The 16,232-nt window shown below is 40.0% G+C and overlaps 1 protein-coding gene across 4 annotated transcripts in view; it reads left to right on the forward strand.

The window, feature by feature from the left end:
- Window positions 1-16,232, forward strand: part of lpp (LIM domain containing preferred translocation partner in lipoma) — a 212,197-nt gene that overhangs the window by 181,350 nt on the left and 14,615 nt on the right. For all 4 annotated transcript variants that reach the window (XM_022199643.2, XM_051947252.1, XM_051947253.1 and 1 more), the window contains one exon: window positions 52-221. In XM_022199643.2, coding sequence (XP_022055335.2) covers window positions 52-221 — 170 coding nt within the window. The remainder of the gene's footprint in view (window positions 1-51; window positions 222-16,232) is intronic.

A 16,232-nucleotide genomic window follows, 5' to 3' on the forward strand; every position in this document is an offset into this window, starting at 1 on the left:
ATATGTGTGGATTTATAGTGAGTGTGTTCCTCCTCCTCCTCGTCTCCGCAGGGCGCTGTGCCAGCTGTGGAGAGAACGTCGTGGGTGAAGGCACCGGCTGCACCGCCATGGACCAGGTCTTCCATGTCGACTGCTTCGTCTGCATGACCTGCAGCACCAAGCTGCGGGGCAAGCCCTTCTACGCTGTGGAGAAGAAGGCGTACTGCGAGCCGTGCTATATTGTAAGCAACTTCTGTCTTTTCACATTCAACTGCCTCAACACTTCGCTAACACACACTCTGGTTGTTCATGCATCCACGTGTCAAAAGTGCACATTTTACCATCAGGTAGTGCTGTGCCTGGAAGTATCGTGCCTTTTCATTCGAGGCAACCACGTGTCAGCTCATCAGAGCCCACAGAGCTGCCACCTCCCACCACATGCACTTTTTCGTTTCCTCTTCTGTTTTTGGTTTTGTTTTGTTTTTGGTCATTTATTGAAACTGCCTCTTGTGAACTTTTCTCCTGAATATGTCTTTAGATCGTCAGACTTCCAGGTCAAGGCTAATATAGGAGTTTCAATAAAAGACAACGTCACTTCTCTTTTAGGTCCTTGAAAACTTTACACCTCTTCCTGAAACTTCTGCAAGAATCTAAAAAATCTTCTCCTGAATGCAATTCCTTTCAATTATACATCTCAGAATGACAGGTAGCTGGTAAGCTTGGTTCTGACTTTGAATGTGTTAGCAGACTTGCAAATTCTTTAAGCCTTTCAATGGCAACATAAATGTAACACCAGATTCACACTGCAGGAGTTTTAGGCCGGTTTACCCGTCTTTCACTTCTCTTGACAACCCAAGGTTACATCTGCTCTGGAATCTTCGTCTGAACTGATTGTTGTACTCAAATTATTTGGTAATAGAGGGGATTTACAGATCCGGTCTGAAATGAAGCTGCCCCCTGACTCATTAGCGCCACCCTGATATTATCAAATATGTGACATTTCTGAGTTGAAATCTTGATGGTTGTGATGTTTCAGCTTCATGTTCTATTGATGCCCTCTTCTTACAGTGATTTCATGGTCAAGTGTTGATAACAGCTTGAAAAAAATGCCACAGCTTGACCTTCATAAAACAAATGCAAAACTTTTCTTAGATACTCACCTTTTTCTCACCCAACAGTACTTGATGTCATTTGTTCTCCCTGAATAATATCAGAGATGCATTCTTTGACTTTGTATAATACAGGATTGTATAAAAGCTCTTATTTGCTGAATTAGATGATGATCATAAGAACATTGTTTTCATTCACACACTTGATGCATAACTATCTGCAGTTAGAGCTGATAATCAGTGAGATACGTGTCACATACACTCAAGTTATTAAATCATGTTAAAATGCAGCATGCTGTTGATTCTCTTTTATGATAAGACAGAGGACTTTTCTGTCTTTTCTTTGTGACTTTTTAAGATCGCTCTTTTGATCAAAAGTTGACCGGAGAGAAGAAAATGACTGATAGCTTGATATCCCAGAAGTTGCCTGAGTTATTTTTAATTTTGGGTTTTCTTACAAAACTCTGACCTGTTTTCCTGTCACTCTGTTGCCCAACATTAGCAGGAAAGACACATCATTTTGCAAGACCATAAGGAAATCATTTAGCAGAAGTGTTTCCTTCATTCAGTTTCATTAGAATATGGTTCAGTTTTGTCATCAGTCCCACATCTGGAGCTGACCACATTTCTCATTGTCAGCGCTGTTCATACGTCAGTTAGCAGGTCATTCCTGGAAGCTGAGACGGGAAGTAGCTGTGCACAACAGAGAGCAATTACCAAGGAAATTTAGGGTAATAGCTATTCTTGTTTTTATTTCCAAATAAGTGCTTTAGATAACTAAATTCAATTTGTGGAGTTTAAAACAGATGTCTGAAGTCCGCTCCTCATCTCCGCTTGAGGCAAGTGGCTTGAGGCTAGATTAGGAACTACTAGAAAAACACACGAATCTCCAACTGAATGCTAACCATTCAGTTGCGTTGTTGGAAACATAGGCTCCAGCTTTTGATAAGGAATTAGGATGTGAAATGAATGCCTGCAGCATCAATTTTGATGATTTTTTAGACAGTATTCATTATGATGGGCCTGATCTGTGCCCTATTTGTCTCACCGAATGGTTCAGTACTTCTGTTCTCTTGTTTGTTGTCTGTTTGTATTTGCCATCTTTTTCTCTCCCCTTTTTACCCCTCACCCAAACTGGATAAGGCAGACGGTTAACCTAACAAATAAGATGAAACAAATAAAAATAAACCAACAAAAATAGCAGGCAATCCAAGTAAGAAATATGGACAAAGCTTGCTCATAGAGATTTGTTGGGTTACCTTTTATACTTGTACAGGGTCACAACTTCAGTTCAAAGTAAGTCTGATTAATCTCCATAACTATTAATGCTGTAGAATTTTTGTCCTGAATATATAATATTATATTATAAAATATTACAGTATTAGTTAGGTTAAACTTTGTATTTAATAATATTGAGGGGTCTTAGCTATATTATTAGAATAATTAGGTTATTCTTCATTAATTATAACACTGTAGGATCTCATCTTCATATGCATTATAGTCCAGTAAAACAGTATATGTTTTATGGGTTTATAAGGGTTGTAGAAACAAAAGTTAGTAGAATATTATAGCATAAAGAGCCACATTTTTCCCAGTGTTGGTAACACCTGTGGACACTTTAAAGGTGTTGTAAATTTTGAAGTCAATTATTTCAATTCTTGTAAAATTATCGAATTAAAGAAATCCACTTTACATTTCTTCTTTTTTTTAGGAATAATGATATTATAACTGCACAGCAAATCACTGTTGAGTTCTCTCTACTTGCCATGGATATGCTTTTTCCATAGCGGTGCTCGACTTTATATTACAATGAAAAATGAACCCCACAGTGAGTAAAATGTGACAGGAGAAAATAAGCAGAGAGGTTCAGTGGGTTAAAGAGAGATGATTGAGATTTGGAGGCGTGTACCGGTGCTGATTATTAGTTGATAAGGAGATTAAGGAGTTTTGATTTAGGTAGATGAGTGGTGAAGCATCTTGACTTAAAAATTGCTCCTGATTTCCAGTAAATGCTTTCAGGAAACTGTCTTGGAATGATTATTATTTTGTTAACATTCAAATTAGTTAATTTTGATTCTTGTGACTGCACTTATTACCACATACATACTATTTTCTTCAACATCACTTGCAGGAATTGGCTTGATATGCACTTTACCAGTGAAGTTTTGAAGCTGAGCTACATGACATTTAAAGCAGTGGCAGGCCATCTCCTAAATCATCCCTTTTCAGAGGCACTCACTGTGATTGTAGTTGTCTCGTCTGGAAGTTCTCCAACTCTGATACATGTGCTAAAGAGGAACGGGATAATTTAAGAACTTTATTTATGCATTTCATCAGCATAAATGTTCTTCTGGCACAAGATCAAAAGGATGGGGGAAATCTGAATTTCTTAATGAAAGTAATTTCTTCTTCTTTTATTCCCATCCTCAGGGTCATACGCCTCTGTACGATTAGAGAATGAACGTGAGAGTTGAGTCTCTGTAGAGAAATGTCAAATCCCTGAGAGGAAGAGGGAAAACTTCAAGTTAGCCTCCAAGTCAGTCAGTCTAGGAATGTCTAAGAGCAAATAAGCATTAATGATACACCGTGTGTTGTAGTTTTGAATGTGGATTTACATACTCTTGTACCTCTCCAACCAGCCACATTATATTAACAGCATAGTAACCCACAGTTTTCCATCTTGAAGGAGCAGTGAGACAAATCAGCATTTGTGGACATAAACTGAGTTTAGTTGTTGAGATATTGTGATGCTGTTTTTTTTTTCAGGAGTAGACTGACATTTTGAGAAATACACTTGAGGGTTTTTTCCTGACTTAGACTGGGCCTTTGAAGGGGAACTACCATTGACAGTAAGCACTGACAATAAAGGTACCTTATATGACAGAAATCTGTGCAGTTCCCTGTTATTTTTGACTGTTTGATACACAAAAACAGCTACTAAGCTTGAGTAAATGGAAGCCCAATTCACTAGTCTTGTATCAGTAGATCTATACATGTAATTCTTAATTCTTATGATTTTAGAAATGGGATTTTCCTTTAATACTGACTAAAACAAACCTCTTTGGGGGCCAGAACAAAACTCTATGCTGAAAAATTCCTGTACTTATTTATTTTCTTGCCAACAGTTATATGAGAGGATTGATACCACTCTTACATCTGTAGTTTAAATATTAGGATAAAGCCTGTAGGCAGTTAGCCAAACTTAACAGAAACACTAAAGGCAAGAGAAATGCCTTTCCTGGCACTGAAAAAAATGTATAAAACGGAATAAAAAGCAATAAACAGAATCAAAGTAGCAGATTCTGAGTTATCCTGTCTTTTGTTTGGAGGTTGAACACCAAAAACCCTGAATTTCCACAATATAACTCGGTCTTTGAAACCTTAAGCCTCCAGTTTATAGCACAAGTTCTTACTACAAATATGTAATTTGTGGCATCTTCAGGGTCAGCGATCAGACTTTGGATGTCTCCCTCCAACTTCCTCTAAAGATTTATTATTGGGCTTTGCAGACACACTTCTCAGGATGTATGTCCCTGAACCGTTTGGCTATCGGATCAAGAAACCTGAGCTTGATTTGTAACATTGTTCATGTTCCCTCTTTGGATTTTGATCAGAAATTTTCTGTCTAAATTGGTTACAATGTGTCTTCTTGACTGAGAGCTTTCTGCCTTTTTCAGCCTCACACACTGATGAAAAGCTGTACTTACTGATACTGAATGTATCAACACTGCATGTGTTAAACTGAACAATAGATGCATGTTAGTTTTTTCAAACTGCCTTAAATAGCTCTTCAGTGAAAACATTATGAGTAACTTATAACGTACAAACTGGGAACTCATTTTACATTTTTTTCATGTTTGTTCTACATACTGTGCACTCTAATTGTGAGATAGATTTTTGCAGCAGCCTGCGGCAGTGTATTACATTTGATGTAGAATATCTTACAGGTATAACAGGTGCCCGAGGAAGCTCACTGTGTGTAGAATCTGTATAATATTATGCAAAACTGTGTTAATCCCTTTCCCAAGAATTGCAGGAATACATTTAGCATGCTGATTGCTATCCAGCAAAGTTTCTGCCATGTATCAGAGCAGGCGATCAGCAGCGTCTTTATCTGGGCCGGGACTTTACATATTCTGTGGAACAATGCTGGCATTTGGAAGGGCAAGATGCATCTCTCTTCCGTGCAGTGATTTGCCTCATTCAAACGGTTTGCCTAGTTATTATTAATTCCTTTTAGTAATGTACAGGAACTCACCTGCACCTGTTATCTACACCAGTCTACTTCCTGATTTTACAAGCTGCTATCTGTCTCTCTAACCAACCTCAGTCACACCACTGGCCCACAAATTGCAGGGCAGCAATCAGCCTTTGTACACGGCACTTCCCTGGCTTGCCTCCACAGACGACTTATCGCTGCCTATTTGAATACACAGTGATGCTGATAAACTCTGCAGCTGCTCAATTAATGTCTCGTTTTGCATGGAGCGATTCGTGTTAATGTGACAACATCGGCATCACTATTGTTTTTTTTTTCCCTTCCTTGTCTGATGTGTCTCAGCCTGAGGTGTCCCCCAGCTTCCCCCATTCAATATTTGCACACATAATAAGAGCCAAAGTACGAGTGTGTGCAAACACCACCCAGCAAGACGTCCATCATTGTTACTGCGAGACGGCAGGCTTGAGCTTTAGTGCCACTAAGTGTTTTCCAAGAAAGCTCTCATGTGAAATGTTTTCCAGTAGATTCAAAGTATTGCTGACTGTAATGTTTTCTGTAAACCGGAACAAATTAATCACCGGGCATCTGAAAATATACAAAGCTGGATCAGACAGAAACCCAGTGATATAAGAAATTATCACAATATTTCTGTCTGAGTGTCTGTATTGATGCTGTAGTGACATTTTGGAATGATTGTCAGTGCTGTTTATTCTACTCCAGGGGTGGTAGATGTGGTGTTAGAGAGTGGAATCATGGCACAAAGAAACAAATGGAAGATCTCACAGTTAATTGTGCTTCTTTTGAAGAGGTCAAGTCACCGTTATTAATTTAACACAATAAAAACTACAGGTGTTTAACCAGCATTTAAAGTCTGTACAAATTTAGTTGACAGCTTTATATAATACGAGTAAGAACCTACAACATTATATACGGTAAGAAATGGCTAGGTTATTTTCAAAATTCTGGTTAAGACCCTACAAAATCTACACAGAAGCTCAACAAACCCTAGTCTCCCTGGCAGAAAGGCGGCAGTCTTTAGTAATGGTAGGATTTGTCTGTGCACTCATCTGCATGTTTACTTTCTTGCAAACAAATAGACAAGAAGATTGATATGTATGAAGAATAGACATAAAGCTAGAACAATTAGGCAATTAGCTTAGAATTTCCTGAATAGAGGAATTAAAATAGCTTTATTAATTGGGGTTTCTTTTATTGAGTCATATTTAACAACTTCATCTATCAAATGCAAAGAAAATGCATTGATTTCTGTGATCACGAGGTTTCCTACAATAGCAGGGTTACTTTTCAATTGTCAAAGATCAGAATGGATAATAACTCACCTACTGAGCCTAATAGAAGATAGACGAGGTCCCCATGGACCTTCATGTGGAAATGAAGTAAAATCATAATGGCTATTTAATGGTCCGGTAATGTTTTGAATCTTTTGGAAATAATTAGAACACATTACTTCAGCCTCGTAAAAGAAGATCAAATTTGTGAGATTTAAAGTTGCTGACAGGTAGATTGTTTTTACCTTTGGACTGGGTCTGGCTAGCTGTTTTACACCCCCCCCCCCCCCCCCCCCCCCCCAAATGCTAAGCTAATCATCTGCTAGCTCCAGCTTCACGTTTTCAACGCAGATATGAGTGCAGTATCAATCCTGTCAAGAAGGCAAGTAAATGGATGTCCCTGTAGCTCAACAGGTTGAGCATGTCTTCCCCTCACTCTTCTCCCTACGTTTACTGTCTCTCTCTCTCTCCACCGTGCACTATAATAAAGGCAGAAAGTTAACTTTTAAAAAAAGTAGGTAAATAAATGTATTTCCCAAATTGTCCATCTATTCCTTAAAGACCAGAAAAAATCAACATGCTTCCCATTTTACAATATTACCTACTCCTGTTTTCTCCAAAGCTGTCAACAGCTGTAAAATTTTGACAGCAAAAAACAAAACTAGTTAGTCTTCTATAGCAGCCAGGCATCCTAATTGGGTCTCTTTTAATTGAACCTATGTAACTGAATTTCTGATGGCATTTACAGTATGTTTTTCACACATGGATTTAAAACCTGAATGCCTGTTTTGTTTGTTGCTTCAAACTAAACCTTTATATGTATGTAATTACAGCACAGATTACTAACTTTATGCCAATTTTGGTAATTGACTCAGTTACCTTGCAGTTAAATGTACATTAAGGTGAAAAAATTGACAATTTGAGGCTTTTTGACACTGAAGGGGACAATCTCAGATGAAGCTTGCTGAGAGCAATGAGATGTAATACATCTGGGAAGAGTGCTTCACTTTGGAGGATAAGTGCTGCCATTTGAGAGGCCAAGAGTACACTCAGTGTCAGCTTTTGTGTAAACACAGCAGCAGTAAATGTGTGTGTTATGATTATGTCAAGGTATGTGGTGAGTGTAGTGCTCATTTGGTTGTATTCTTTGGTAGTATTCGTTAGGGGTGAGGCTATTGTATCACTTCCTGCTGCAGCAAATTAAATAAATAAATTTAACTGGTGGAATATAGGCAAACCTTTATTGTGCAGCAATCATAAAAAAACTGTGTGTTTGTCACCAAAGTTGATGCTAAATTCGACTGTCCATCAGAATGCGAAACAAACCAACGTCCATTTTCCAGGTGGAGAAACTGTGATTTTTGGTACTTTCTGCATTGACTTAATTTTCTAGATCCTGACATTGCTGCTTGATATGACAGTCAGTCTCCACACCGGCCATGGCTTAAATCTGGAGACTGATGAATCTATAGACTGGTTGATTTTTATAGAATTGATAGAATTATAGATTTAGAAAACATACATATGAGGCATTTTCAAAACTTCACATATAAATATTGTGTAGCAAATGAAGTTATTATGTTCTCGCCGTCATTAATCCTTCTAGAGTTCAAGCCAAAAATGTTCTCAATCAGTGGAATTATAGAAGTCAGAGCATCTATTTGAAAGTGTAGTCTTAGAAATGAAGAGTAATTTTCTTTCTCCTTTCACTTTAGGAAGCCTCTGCCTCTAAGCATGAGAGCATATTAGTTAGCAGAGCTGACAGCAGCAGGGACTCTTCACATATCCGATAGCTCAGCTGGTCTTTGAAGAGGTTCAGCGGTGGGATTCAGTGTCACTGAGGTTAATTACTTACACAGGTTACCATGCCTACTGTTCTTAAGTCCATTCTATGTCGACCATATCTGACTTGTTACCAGAGCAGCCGGTTGCTTAGCCGCAGCATTCCCACAGCCGAGTTTTGACCCAGTTAATTTACTTTTAAAAGGCTCTTTAACTGCCCTACCCTTCAGGTCGTCTGATGGTAAACAGACCCATTCAATCTGCTTCACTGTCACCAGTGAATAGTAAAAGTGTTGCAGACAATGCTTGGTTCCCTGTTTGAGGCAGAATCACAACCCCACTTTCCTGTTTATACTGCCACTCCCAATGAATGTAGATCATCCAAAGTGCAGCCAGTTTAAGTATACTGTAATGAGACTGATGTAAGTAACGCAAGGTCACGTCAGGAGCAGAGCTTCATATTCAAAGAGCAGTAATAAAGAGATAGTGATTTGCCTACACAAAAACCTTAATCTATTTCTGCCTCTTTTGACAGAATTTCAGAGACCACCAAGGTCACGGACGCCAGCTTGCCTGAATGTAATTACGCTCATTATCTGGTGTTGTACTATGGTTCTCTTATTTAAAATAAATGGGCTTTGGTCTCATTGGCTACACACTCTGGAAGATTCTCCATTCTGCTATTGTAAAGGAAGAACTGCACACACTAGCCCTGACCTGCCAGTCACCAGGAAACGTTCATGATTGACTGCTGAGCTTTTACCCTCGCCGTCTGTTTGTCTGTCTTGGAAAGTAGTGATGTCACCTCTTACTGGTCGCCCATTCATGTCGCCTTTTTAATAGCTTGACTATTAGACTGGGTTTCTTTTTGTGAGTAATTAACTTTTACATGCAGACCTATTATCCGCACAAACTCAGACGGCTGTTTTCCGGTTGGACCCAATTTAGTAATCCATAGTGTAAAACAAACATTTTATTCATCAGTAATGAACTTAGTCTTGATTCTATTTGGTTAGAATGCCTTCAGTGTGAAAAATTTGCTAAAGGTGTTGAGATGTATTTTGTATAGTTTACAACATAGAGAAATAGAGTTTCTGTTGTAGAAGAAAAACAGAGAATCTGAATCAGTAGTACTTGTGGAGATGTAAATTTTCTGAATTTGTCAAGAGATCATGTTGACACGGAGAAAGTCTTTGAGTTTGCATGAACTGAGAGGCAGTTTTGAAAAATGAAAGCATTTATATGCACCCTATTCCAAATAAAAGCCTCAGATACTGGGGTAGTTAGCTGATGGAAAAGAAAATCAGAAAATGTTGATGTAGTTCTACAGGTATAGTATCAACAGCTGGGACTGTTACCTGCAGTTAATGTGAAGCTCAAAGCAATAGTTGAGATAATTGGCTAAATGGACAACCAGTCAAAACACTTAAATAATTAGCTAAAAGTAAATAATAAATGGTTAAATAGCGAAAAGTAATAATATTAATAATGATGTTATTTGTATAGCACCAAGATGCAAAGTGTTGTGCAATTATAAAACCGTCAGCACAAATCAGGATGACACTTTTATGAAGCACATTTTATACTACAAAGGATTATGAAAGCCATCACAAGTGTAACCTAACAAGATTAAACACTGCAGTTAAGACCTTATAGTCTTGTTTATTGTGTAATTATATTTAACTAATTCACATATTAGTGATTAAACCCTTAAATAATTGTATAAAGAACTACTGTAACTTGACCGTTATTGTTTTTTTTTATTTTTTCTAATAGTGTTAAATATTCATCTTCTTGATTACTAATGATCAATACCAGCCATTAAAACCTCTAATTGACGCATTTAGCGGCTGGTGTCAGTGGTGGAGTTCAGCTCATAGCGATGCGTGCGAATGTCGGCCTAAAAAATTTGGGAATCACCGCTCTTATTGTGCTGAATTTTGCTGCAAGCGAAGGCACCACAATCAAACGATCCAGATAGCAAAGGGAAGTTGCTGAGGCTGCTGCAGCACCCAGGGGCGACAGGCATGGTGCCAGCTGTATTAGGGCTCCTGGTGATGGATGTCCTCCACAGCACATCATACCAGGCTCTCCCAACCAACAATGGGATATCCCTAAGAACACCCCCGAAGCTGCTGCTGTCATTGAGAACAGGGATATAGGAAACAATACGTGCAATCACAGAGGATCATCTCTCCTCTCACACGCAGTCACAGCAATATAAACAACACAACGCAGGAGAATAAAGTTTATAATGGAGCTCCCGTGACAGTAATGTGGCTCTAATTAGAAATGACTGCACACCACCCACTCACCTGTCACGTCTGTGTGATGGATATCCAGGTAGTCAGATCCAGAGGCTTCCAGCCAGCGTGGTGAGTTCAGGGCCCCCGTATGCTTGTCGTCATGGCGCTGCAGCTTCACCACACAGCTGCTGCTCACGCTGGGAGAGCTGCCACGCAGACGGCAGGTATACGCCCGCCCTGCTTTTACTTGTCGTCTGAAGCACGCTCGCAAACACACAGAGGCTCTGCTTTCTGCTGACTTCGTCATCAAATATTCATGGCTGTCTGCATTAGCTTGCAGAGTTCTAATTGAGTTCTGTATATTCAGACGTGATTAACTCGGTCTAATTCCTCAAAGGAGTGAGCCAATTAGATAGCACTTGCATGAATAGGATTTCACATCTTAGTGCGTCTCCAGACTTGCCAAGACAATTATATGTGTGTATAATTGCGCTGTACAGTGGGTGTAAGCCCACTAAATTCAAGCAGGTCATTATTTCTTATTACTGACCCGCACTGCAGGAAATGCAGCTGTTCTATCTATTACAGGCAAGTGAATGAAAAGCACGAGTGATGTTATTAGAATACAGTGTTTGGACATGAGAGAGTGAATCCATACATCGGTCCATCCAAACCTTCCTCATGTTTCCAGTCGAAGCCCCAGGAGCAAGCAGGAGAGAAAAATATCTGTGACCCAGTGCTGACCCGCCACAATGTCACTCTAACTCATGGCATGGGAGAACTACTGCCGGGGTCTTTGTCAGATTCTCTCTGTAACCAGAGCAGGAGACATTGCCCAAAGTCCAGAGGGGTCACATTCTGCTGCGGAGCTGAATTTAAGGCAGAGAGGCAGACAGGCGGGCCGGCCACTTTGCCCGAGCCGGAGAGAGAGATCAGAGCCCCCACTGCCACCTTTTATTCTTTGAAGAAAGGCCTGAGCAAGGCATGAGCTGCGTGTCGACCCTGTCCCTTCATGTTGGCTGCAGCTTGACGTTATCTCGCAGCTAAAATAAGAAATCTGTGGGAACAAATAAAGCTGCAAAGATGAGTGTAATGGAACGTATGAAAATGTAAATCTCACTGGACGTGTGCTGTTTGGTTAGTTTGTCAGAACTAAAAGAAGTGAAACCTGCACAGGCTGCTGGTGAAAAGGATCTCTCCGAATGGACTGTCCAGGCAGCGACATAAACTAGATGTAGAAAACAACTTGGGATAGGAGGCTCTGGCAGGAAGCCATTCCATTCCTGCACGCGCTGGTCATCCATAACCCAGTGTGAATTTATTACACTGACAGACAGACTGAGCAGAGCGCTGCAGAGGAAGCAGGGCCGTTCCAGGTCAGAGACACCCAACCCTCGTCCTGACTGACTGGCGTGCACACAGATGAATGTCACAAATGCTCTGTCTGTGAATTATACAGCCGATAGTTTCAAGGTCACTGATCCTCTGAGTTAGCAAACCATTAGGAGAATCACTTTGTGCTGCGTGACAAACTCACTCACACCCACATGTAAACAAAAAAGCTCGCACACCTCAGTCATCTGCATCCAGGCAGCAGAGAAGATGCGAGTGGGTGATTTACATAACACGCTTATAAATGACAGGATTCTGTAAAGGAGTCAAGTCATGTTAATATATCTTCATATGCTCACAGTTGTGGGCCTGATGCTTCAAAGCAGCACAGACAGATGGACGGAGTCGGGATGCCAGGCCCGCTCACTGGAAAGCAATCACAGATATAAAACTAAATTTAGGTTTGATGTCGAGGGCTGTGGATGAGATCCTGTCAGGGGTCTCAGGTGAAAGCTGGACTGCGGGGAGGGCGAAGAGGCAGGGGGTTGCTCACTTGTTAACCTTCTCAGGATGAAACAGCTGAAAGGAAACGTGGTTCTGCACACACATGCACACGGACGTCTCCACCTCGGCGGCCTGAGCAGACCACAGATCAGGAAGGGGTGGTGCTCCCACAATCCCTCCGCAAATGTGTGGAGATTTAAATGAGCTCCCACCCTCCCTCAACCGGAGCAGATTTCTGGCATTTTCTTCTGGCCGACACCGCCGTGATTTGGCTAAAGAATGTAAAAAAAAAACACACCCTTTAACCCCTGACTGAGATAATTTGGTTTGTTGCTTTGTGAACTGACTCAAGATAGCTCCAGACTCCTCTTAGTGACTGACCGTAATACCACTGAGGCAACAATCCATTCTTGGGAATCCAAAACTTAGGATTCACACAGCAGCATCAATGTCTGTAAACACCAACATGGGGACGGTTTTGCCAAATCTGCTGTTTAAATATGCATGAACGGAAGCGGTTGCCAAGTCAGCTGTGAGTGAGGTAACTGTGCTTTTTCCTTGTGAAAGTACTTCAGTTAACAGAAGGCACACGAAGATATAAGCTGAACACTGTTGAGAGCTTTTTCAGTGTCGACCTTGGCTAGTAAGGATGGCTTTGTCAATAAATAGATGTAGGGCTGCAACAAACAATCATTGTCAGTGCTGATTAACCCTCTGAACACCAAAGTCCCGGTCATTTCTGATTCCTGTCATATTTTTACTCACTGTGGCCTCATTTTTCACTGCAATCTAAAATCCTCCACCTCTGTGAAAACAGCAAGTGGGGGGAACTCAGAAACATGTTTTGTGCAGTCAACAACAGTTACAATGACATAAATCATGAGAAAGAAATGATAAAAAATTGAATTTCTTTGATTATTTATTTTATAGAAACACATGCAGTAGTTTTCCAAGTGCCCACAGGTTGTCGGTTTTTGAAAAAAAAAATATTATCACATGTTGTCGATACTTTACTCCTTAAATTTTTTATCTTTCCTTACTCATCTCATATCTGCTCTGTATCAACACATCCTGCAATTAAGCTGAAAAGTCCCTGAATTTTTGCCACATGACTGTTACTTACTGCTGAGTCACTCGTGGCTTCTCAGCTGTGCAGAAGAAACACAGAATTTTCTGGTTTTCCGCAGAATCTAGTGCAAACACTATGTTCTCGGCAGAACTTTAAGAGAGGTACTAGGTTTAGATTTGATGATTTTTTTCTGATGGAACTGCTAGCTACACATGAATACTTCAAGGACTTATTTTTTCTTTTTTAAATAATACCATGCCTTTCGAACCTGTTTGGAGTTTACAGAGTTAAACTGCTGCTGAGTAATAATCCATTCAGGTCTAAACATATCGATTAAGTCATTATGGTGTTCAAGAGCCTGAAATTTTTTATTAAGATTTTTCCCTTACCTTCGCTGCGTTACATAGCTGATTGTTTGTGCATGTAAACAGTCTGCAAATTTTCAAAGCCCAAAGGTCACACCGAAGACAATTATTATCTCTCACAGAAAACACAACTACTTACCTGCAACGAACGCTTTGTCTGAACTCCCGGTCTTTCTGCCATCACTTATCGACATCACCATGTAACACGTTTGATAATGTCTTAAAGAGACAGGAGCTAACACAGAGTGTTTCAGACAGAGGGTGAGAAGAGATGCTTCACCATGTACAGTATCAGAAAAATAATTTAGTTTTCTGAACATCAAAGCTTCTATATATATCCTAATAGACCCCCAAATAAAATTATGAACCCCTAAATGTGCGTATTATGAGCTCTTTGTTGAAAGTGAAATGAGTCTCAACCAAAATATTGTCCCTATTGGTCAGCTAGCAGCATGTATCACACGGTTTTCATTATAATAAGAGATGAAGTGTGTATATTTATGGGGGATGAACAAAACAACACCTTGAAATGTAATTTTTCTTACTATTTAGACTGTCACAGAAATAATTACAGTCACCATGTTGAAAGGAATGATAGGCTTTTTAGTTTCTTGCCGTAAGTCTGATGAGAATACTGGTACCGCTCTTTTATTTGTGTCAGCCAGGTGGTTAGCCTAGCTTAGTATAAAGATTGTAAACAAGTAGAAACAGCTCACAAACAGGCTGTATCAGAGTGTAAAATGCAGTACCAAAGCATTACCATGTAAAGGTCTCCAGGTCAGTGCACCTCTTAGCTAAGAAGCTAAGTAGCTGCTGGCGCTAGCTTCATATTCACTGTGATTGCAAAACAGAGAAGCACAGACAGATGATTTTGTCTGAATGTTCAATTCAGATCTGACAAATTTGAAAGCCAACTTGTGCTCTTGGTTGTGCTCCTCGAGTCATTCCTGAGCAGTTTTTGCAGTGTGATGGGGCATATTTCCCTGGTAGGATAGGGTTGTTGCGTCTTTCTGCGACAATGTTTAGGTGGGTGGTGCATGTCAAAGTAACATCCACGTTTCCCAGCAGAACATTGCTTTAGAATGAGATGATCAGTAAACGTTATAAACGTCACGTCTGTGGTTTTCACATTGTGACTGATCAGTTTATAGTGATATTTTCATTCACTCTTGCACTTTTGTAACTTTCTCATTTCATCACTCATCATACTTCCTCCTTCTTCCTTATTTCTCTTTCTCTTATTTTACAGCATTTGACAAAAGAGGGGAAACCCATTTTTTTTCCTGCCTGATTGACCCATATTAAGCAATAAAAGGGAGAGAAGCGGCCCGTCAAGGTTCATTTAGTCAGCCGACACCTTCCCTCAGGAAGTAAGAGGGTCAGTGATTTGACTCATAGTTCACCAACAAGTCAGAATCTCTTATTTACTGCAAAGGAAACCTGATACAGCAGCGACTCTCAGATTCGTCTTTCCAACAAGCTCTTGTTAGATATCGTCGACCTCCCTTCAACAGGGTGTAGTTAATTCACACAGCGTGGCCTGGCACCGACCAGTACATTCTGTGAGTCTCTGAACACACACACACACAGAATCAGATCATCTGTAAATTTGGCCCACTCTGAGTTCAGCGTGCCAGGTCATAAATCGCGTGCGGTCTCACTGAACTCCAGCCTGCCTCCTGTCATGCCGACTTGGCCATGTGAAAAAAGAGAGAACAGATAGGTGTAAAATTTTGTGTTGATGCAGTCGGAGGGGATGGTGAACAGCTTCAGCTTAGCAATATGCCACAGCAGATTTCCAACTGTTTGCTGTTTGATCTGAAAACACGGTCTTTGTTCCAGCATTGTTTTACCTGTAGCTGCATGGAAAATTAGAGAAGGTAGAGCCATTTATTTGTTGTTTTTTGATACGAGAGAAAAGAGAGCGCGACTTAATACTTCACTCCTCAATGTGTAAGTCTATTTTTGTTATAAAAAAAATGTTTAAAAAAAATGACGCTTCTGGCATCTTCATGTGAAGATTTGCTATTTTTTTAATGTCTAATATTATAATACATGAAATATATTTTGCTTCTGGTGAGGACTGAACCTAACTGTGATTAGTTACTTGGCCGATATTGCTGATTACTGATTAGCAATATAATTTTTTTCAAGTGACACCTCAGTTCAGTATTCACTGTGTAATAGATTTGATAGGTGTGATGGAGCATTACCAGATGAGACACCCTGAACAGAGTGTCTGTCACACCAGGAGGACGGCATTTATTTGTAAAATTATTGACTGGATAGTTTAAACTCTGGGTCAGAAATGGTGCATAACGTATACTCAAAACTGTAG

The sequence above is a fragment of the Acanthochromis polyacanthus genome, chromosome 4, assembly GCF_021347895.1.
Source record: "Acanthochromis polyacanthus isolate Apoly-LR-REF ecotype Palm Island chromosome 4, KAUST_Apoly_ChrSc, whole genome shotgun sequence".
In the NCBI taxonomy this organism is placed as follows: domain Eukaryota; kingdom Metazoa; phylum Chordata; class Actinopteri; family Pomacentridae; genus Acanthochromis; species Acanthochromis polyacanthus.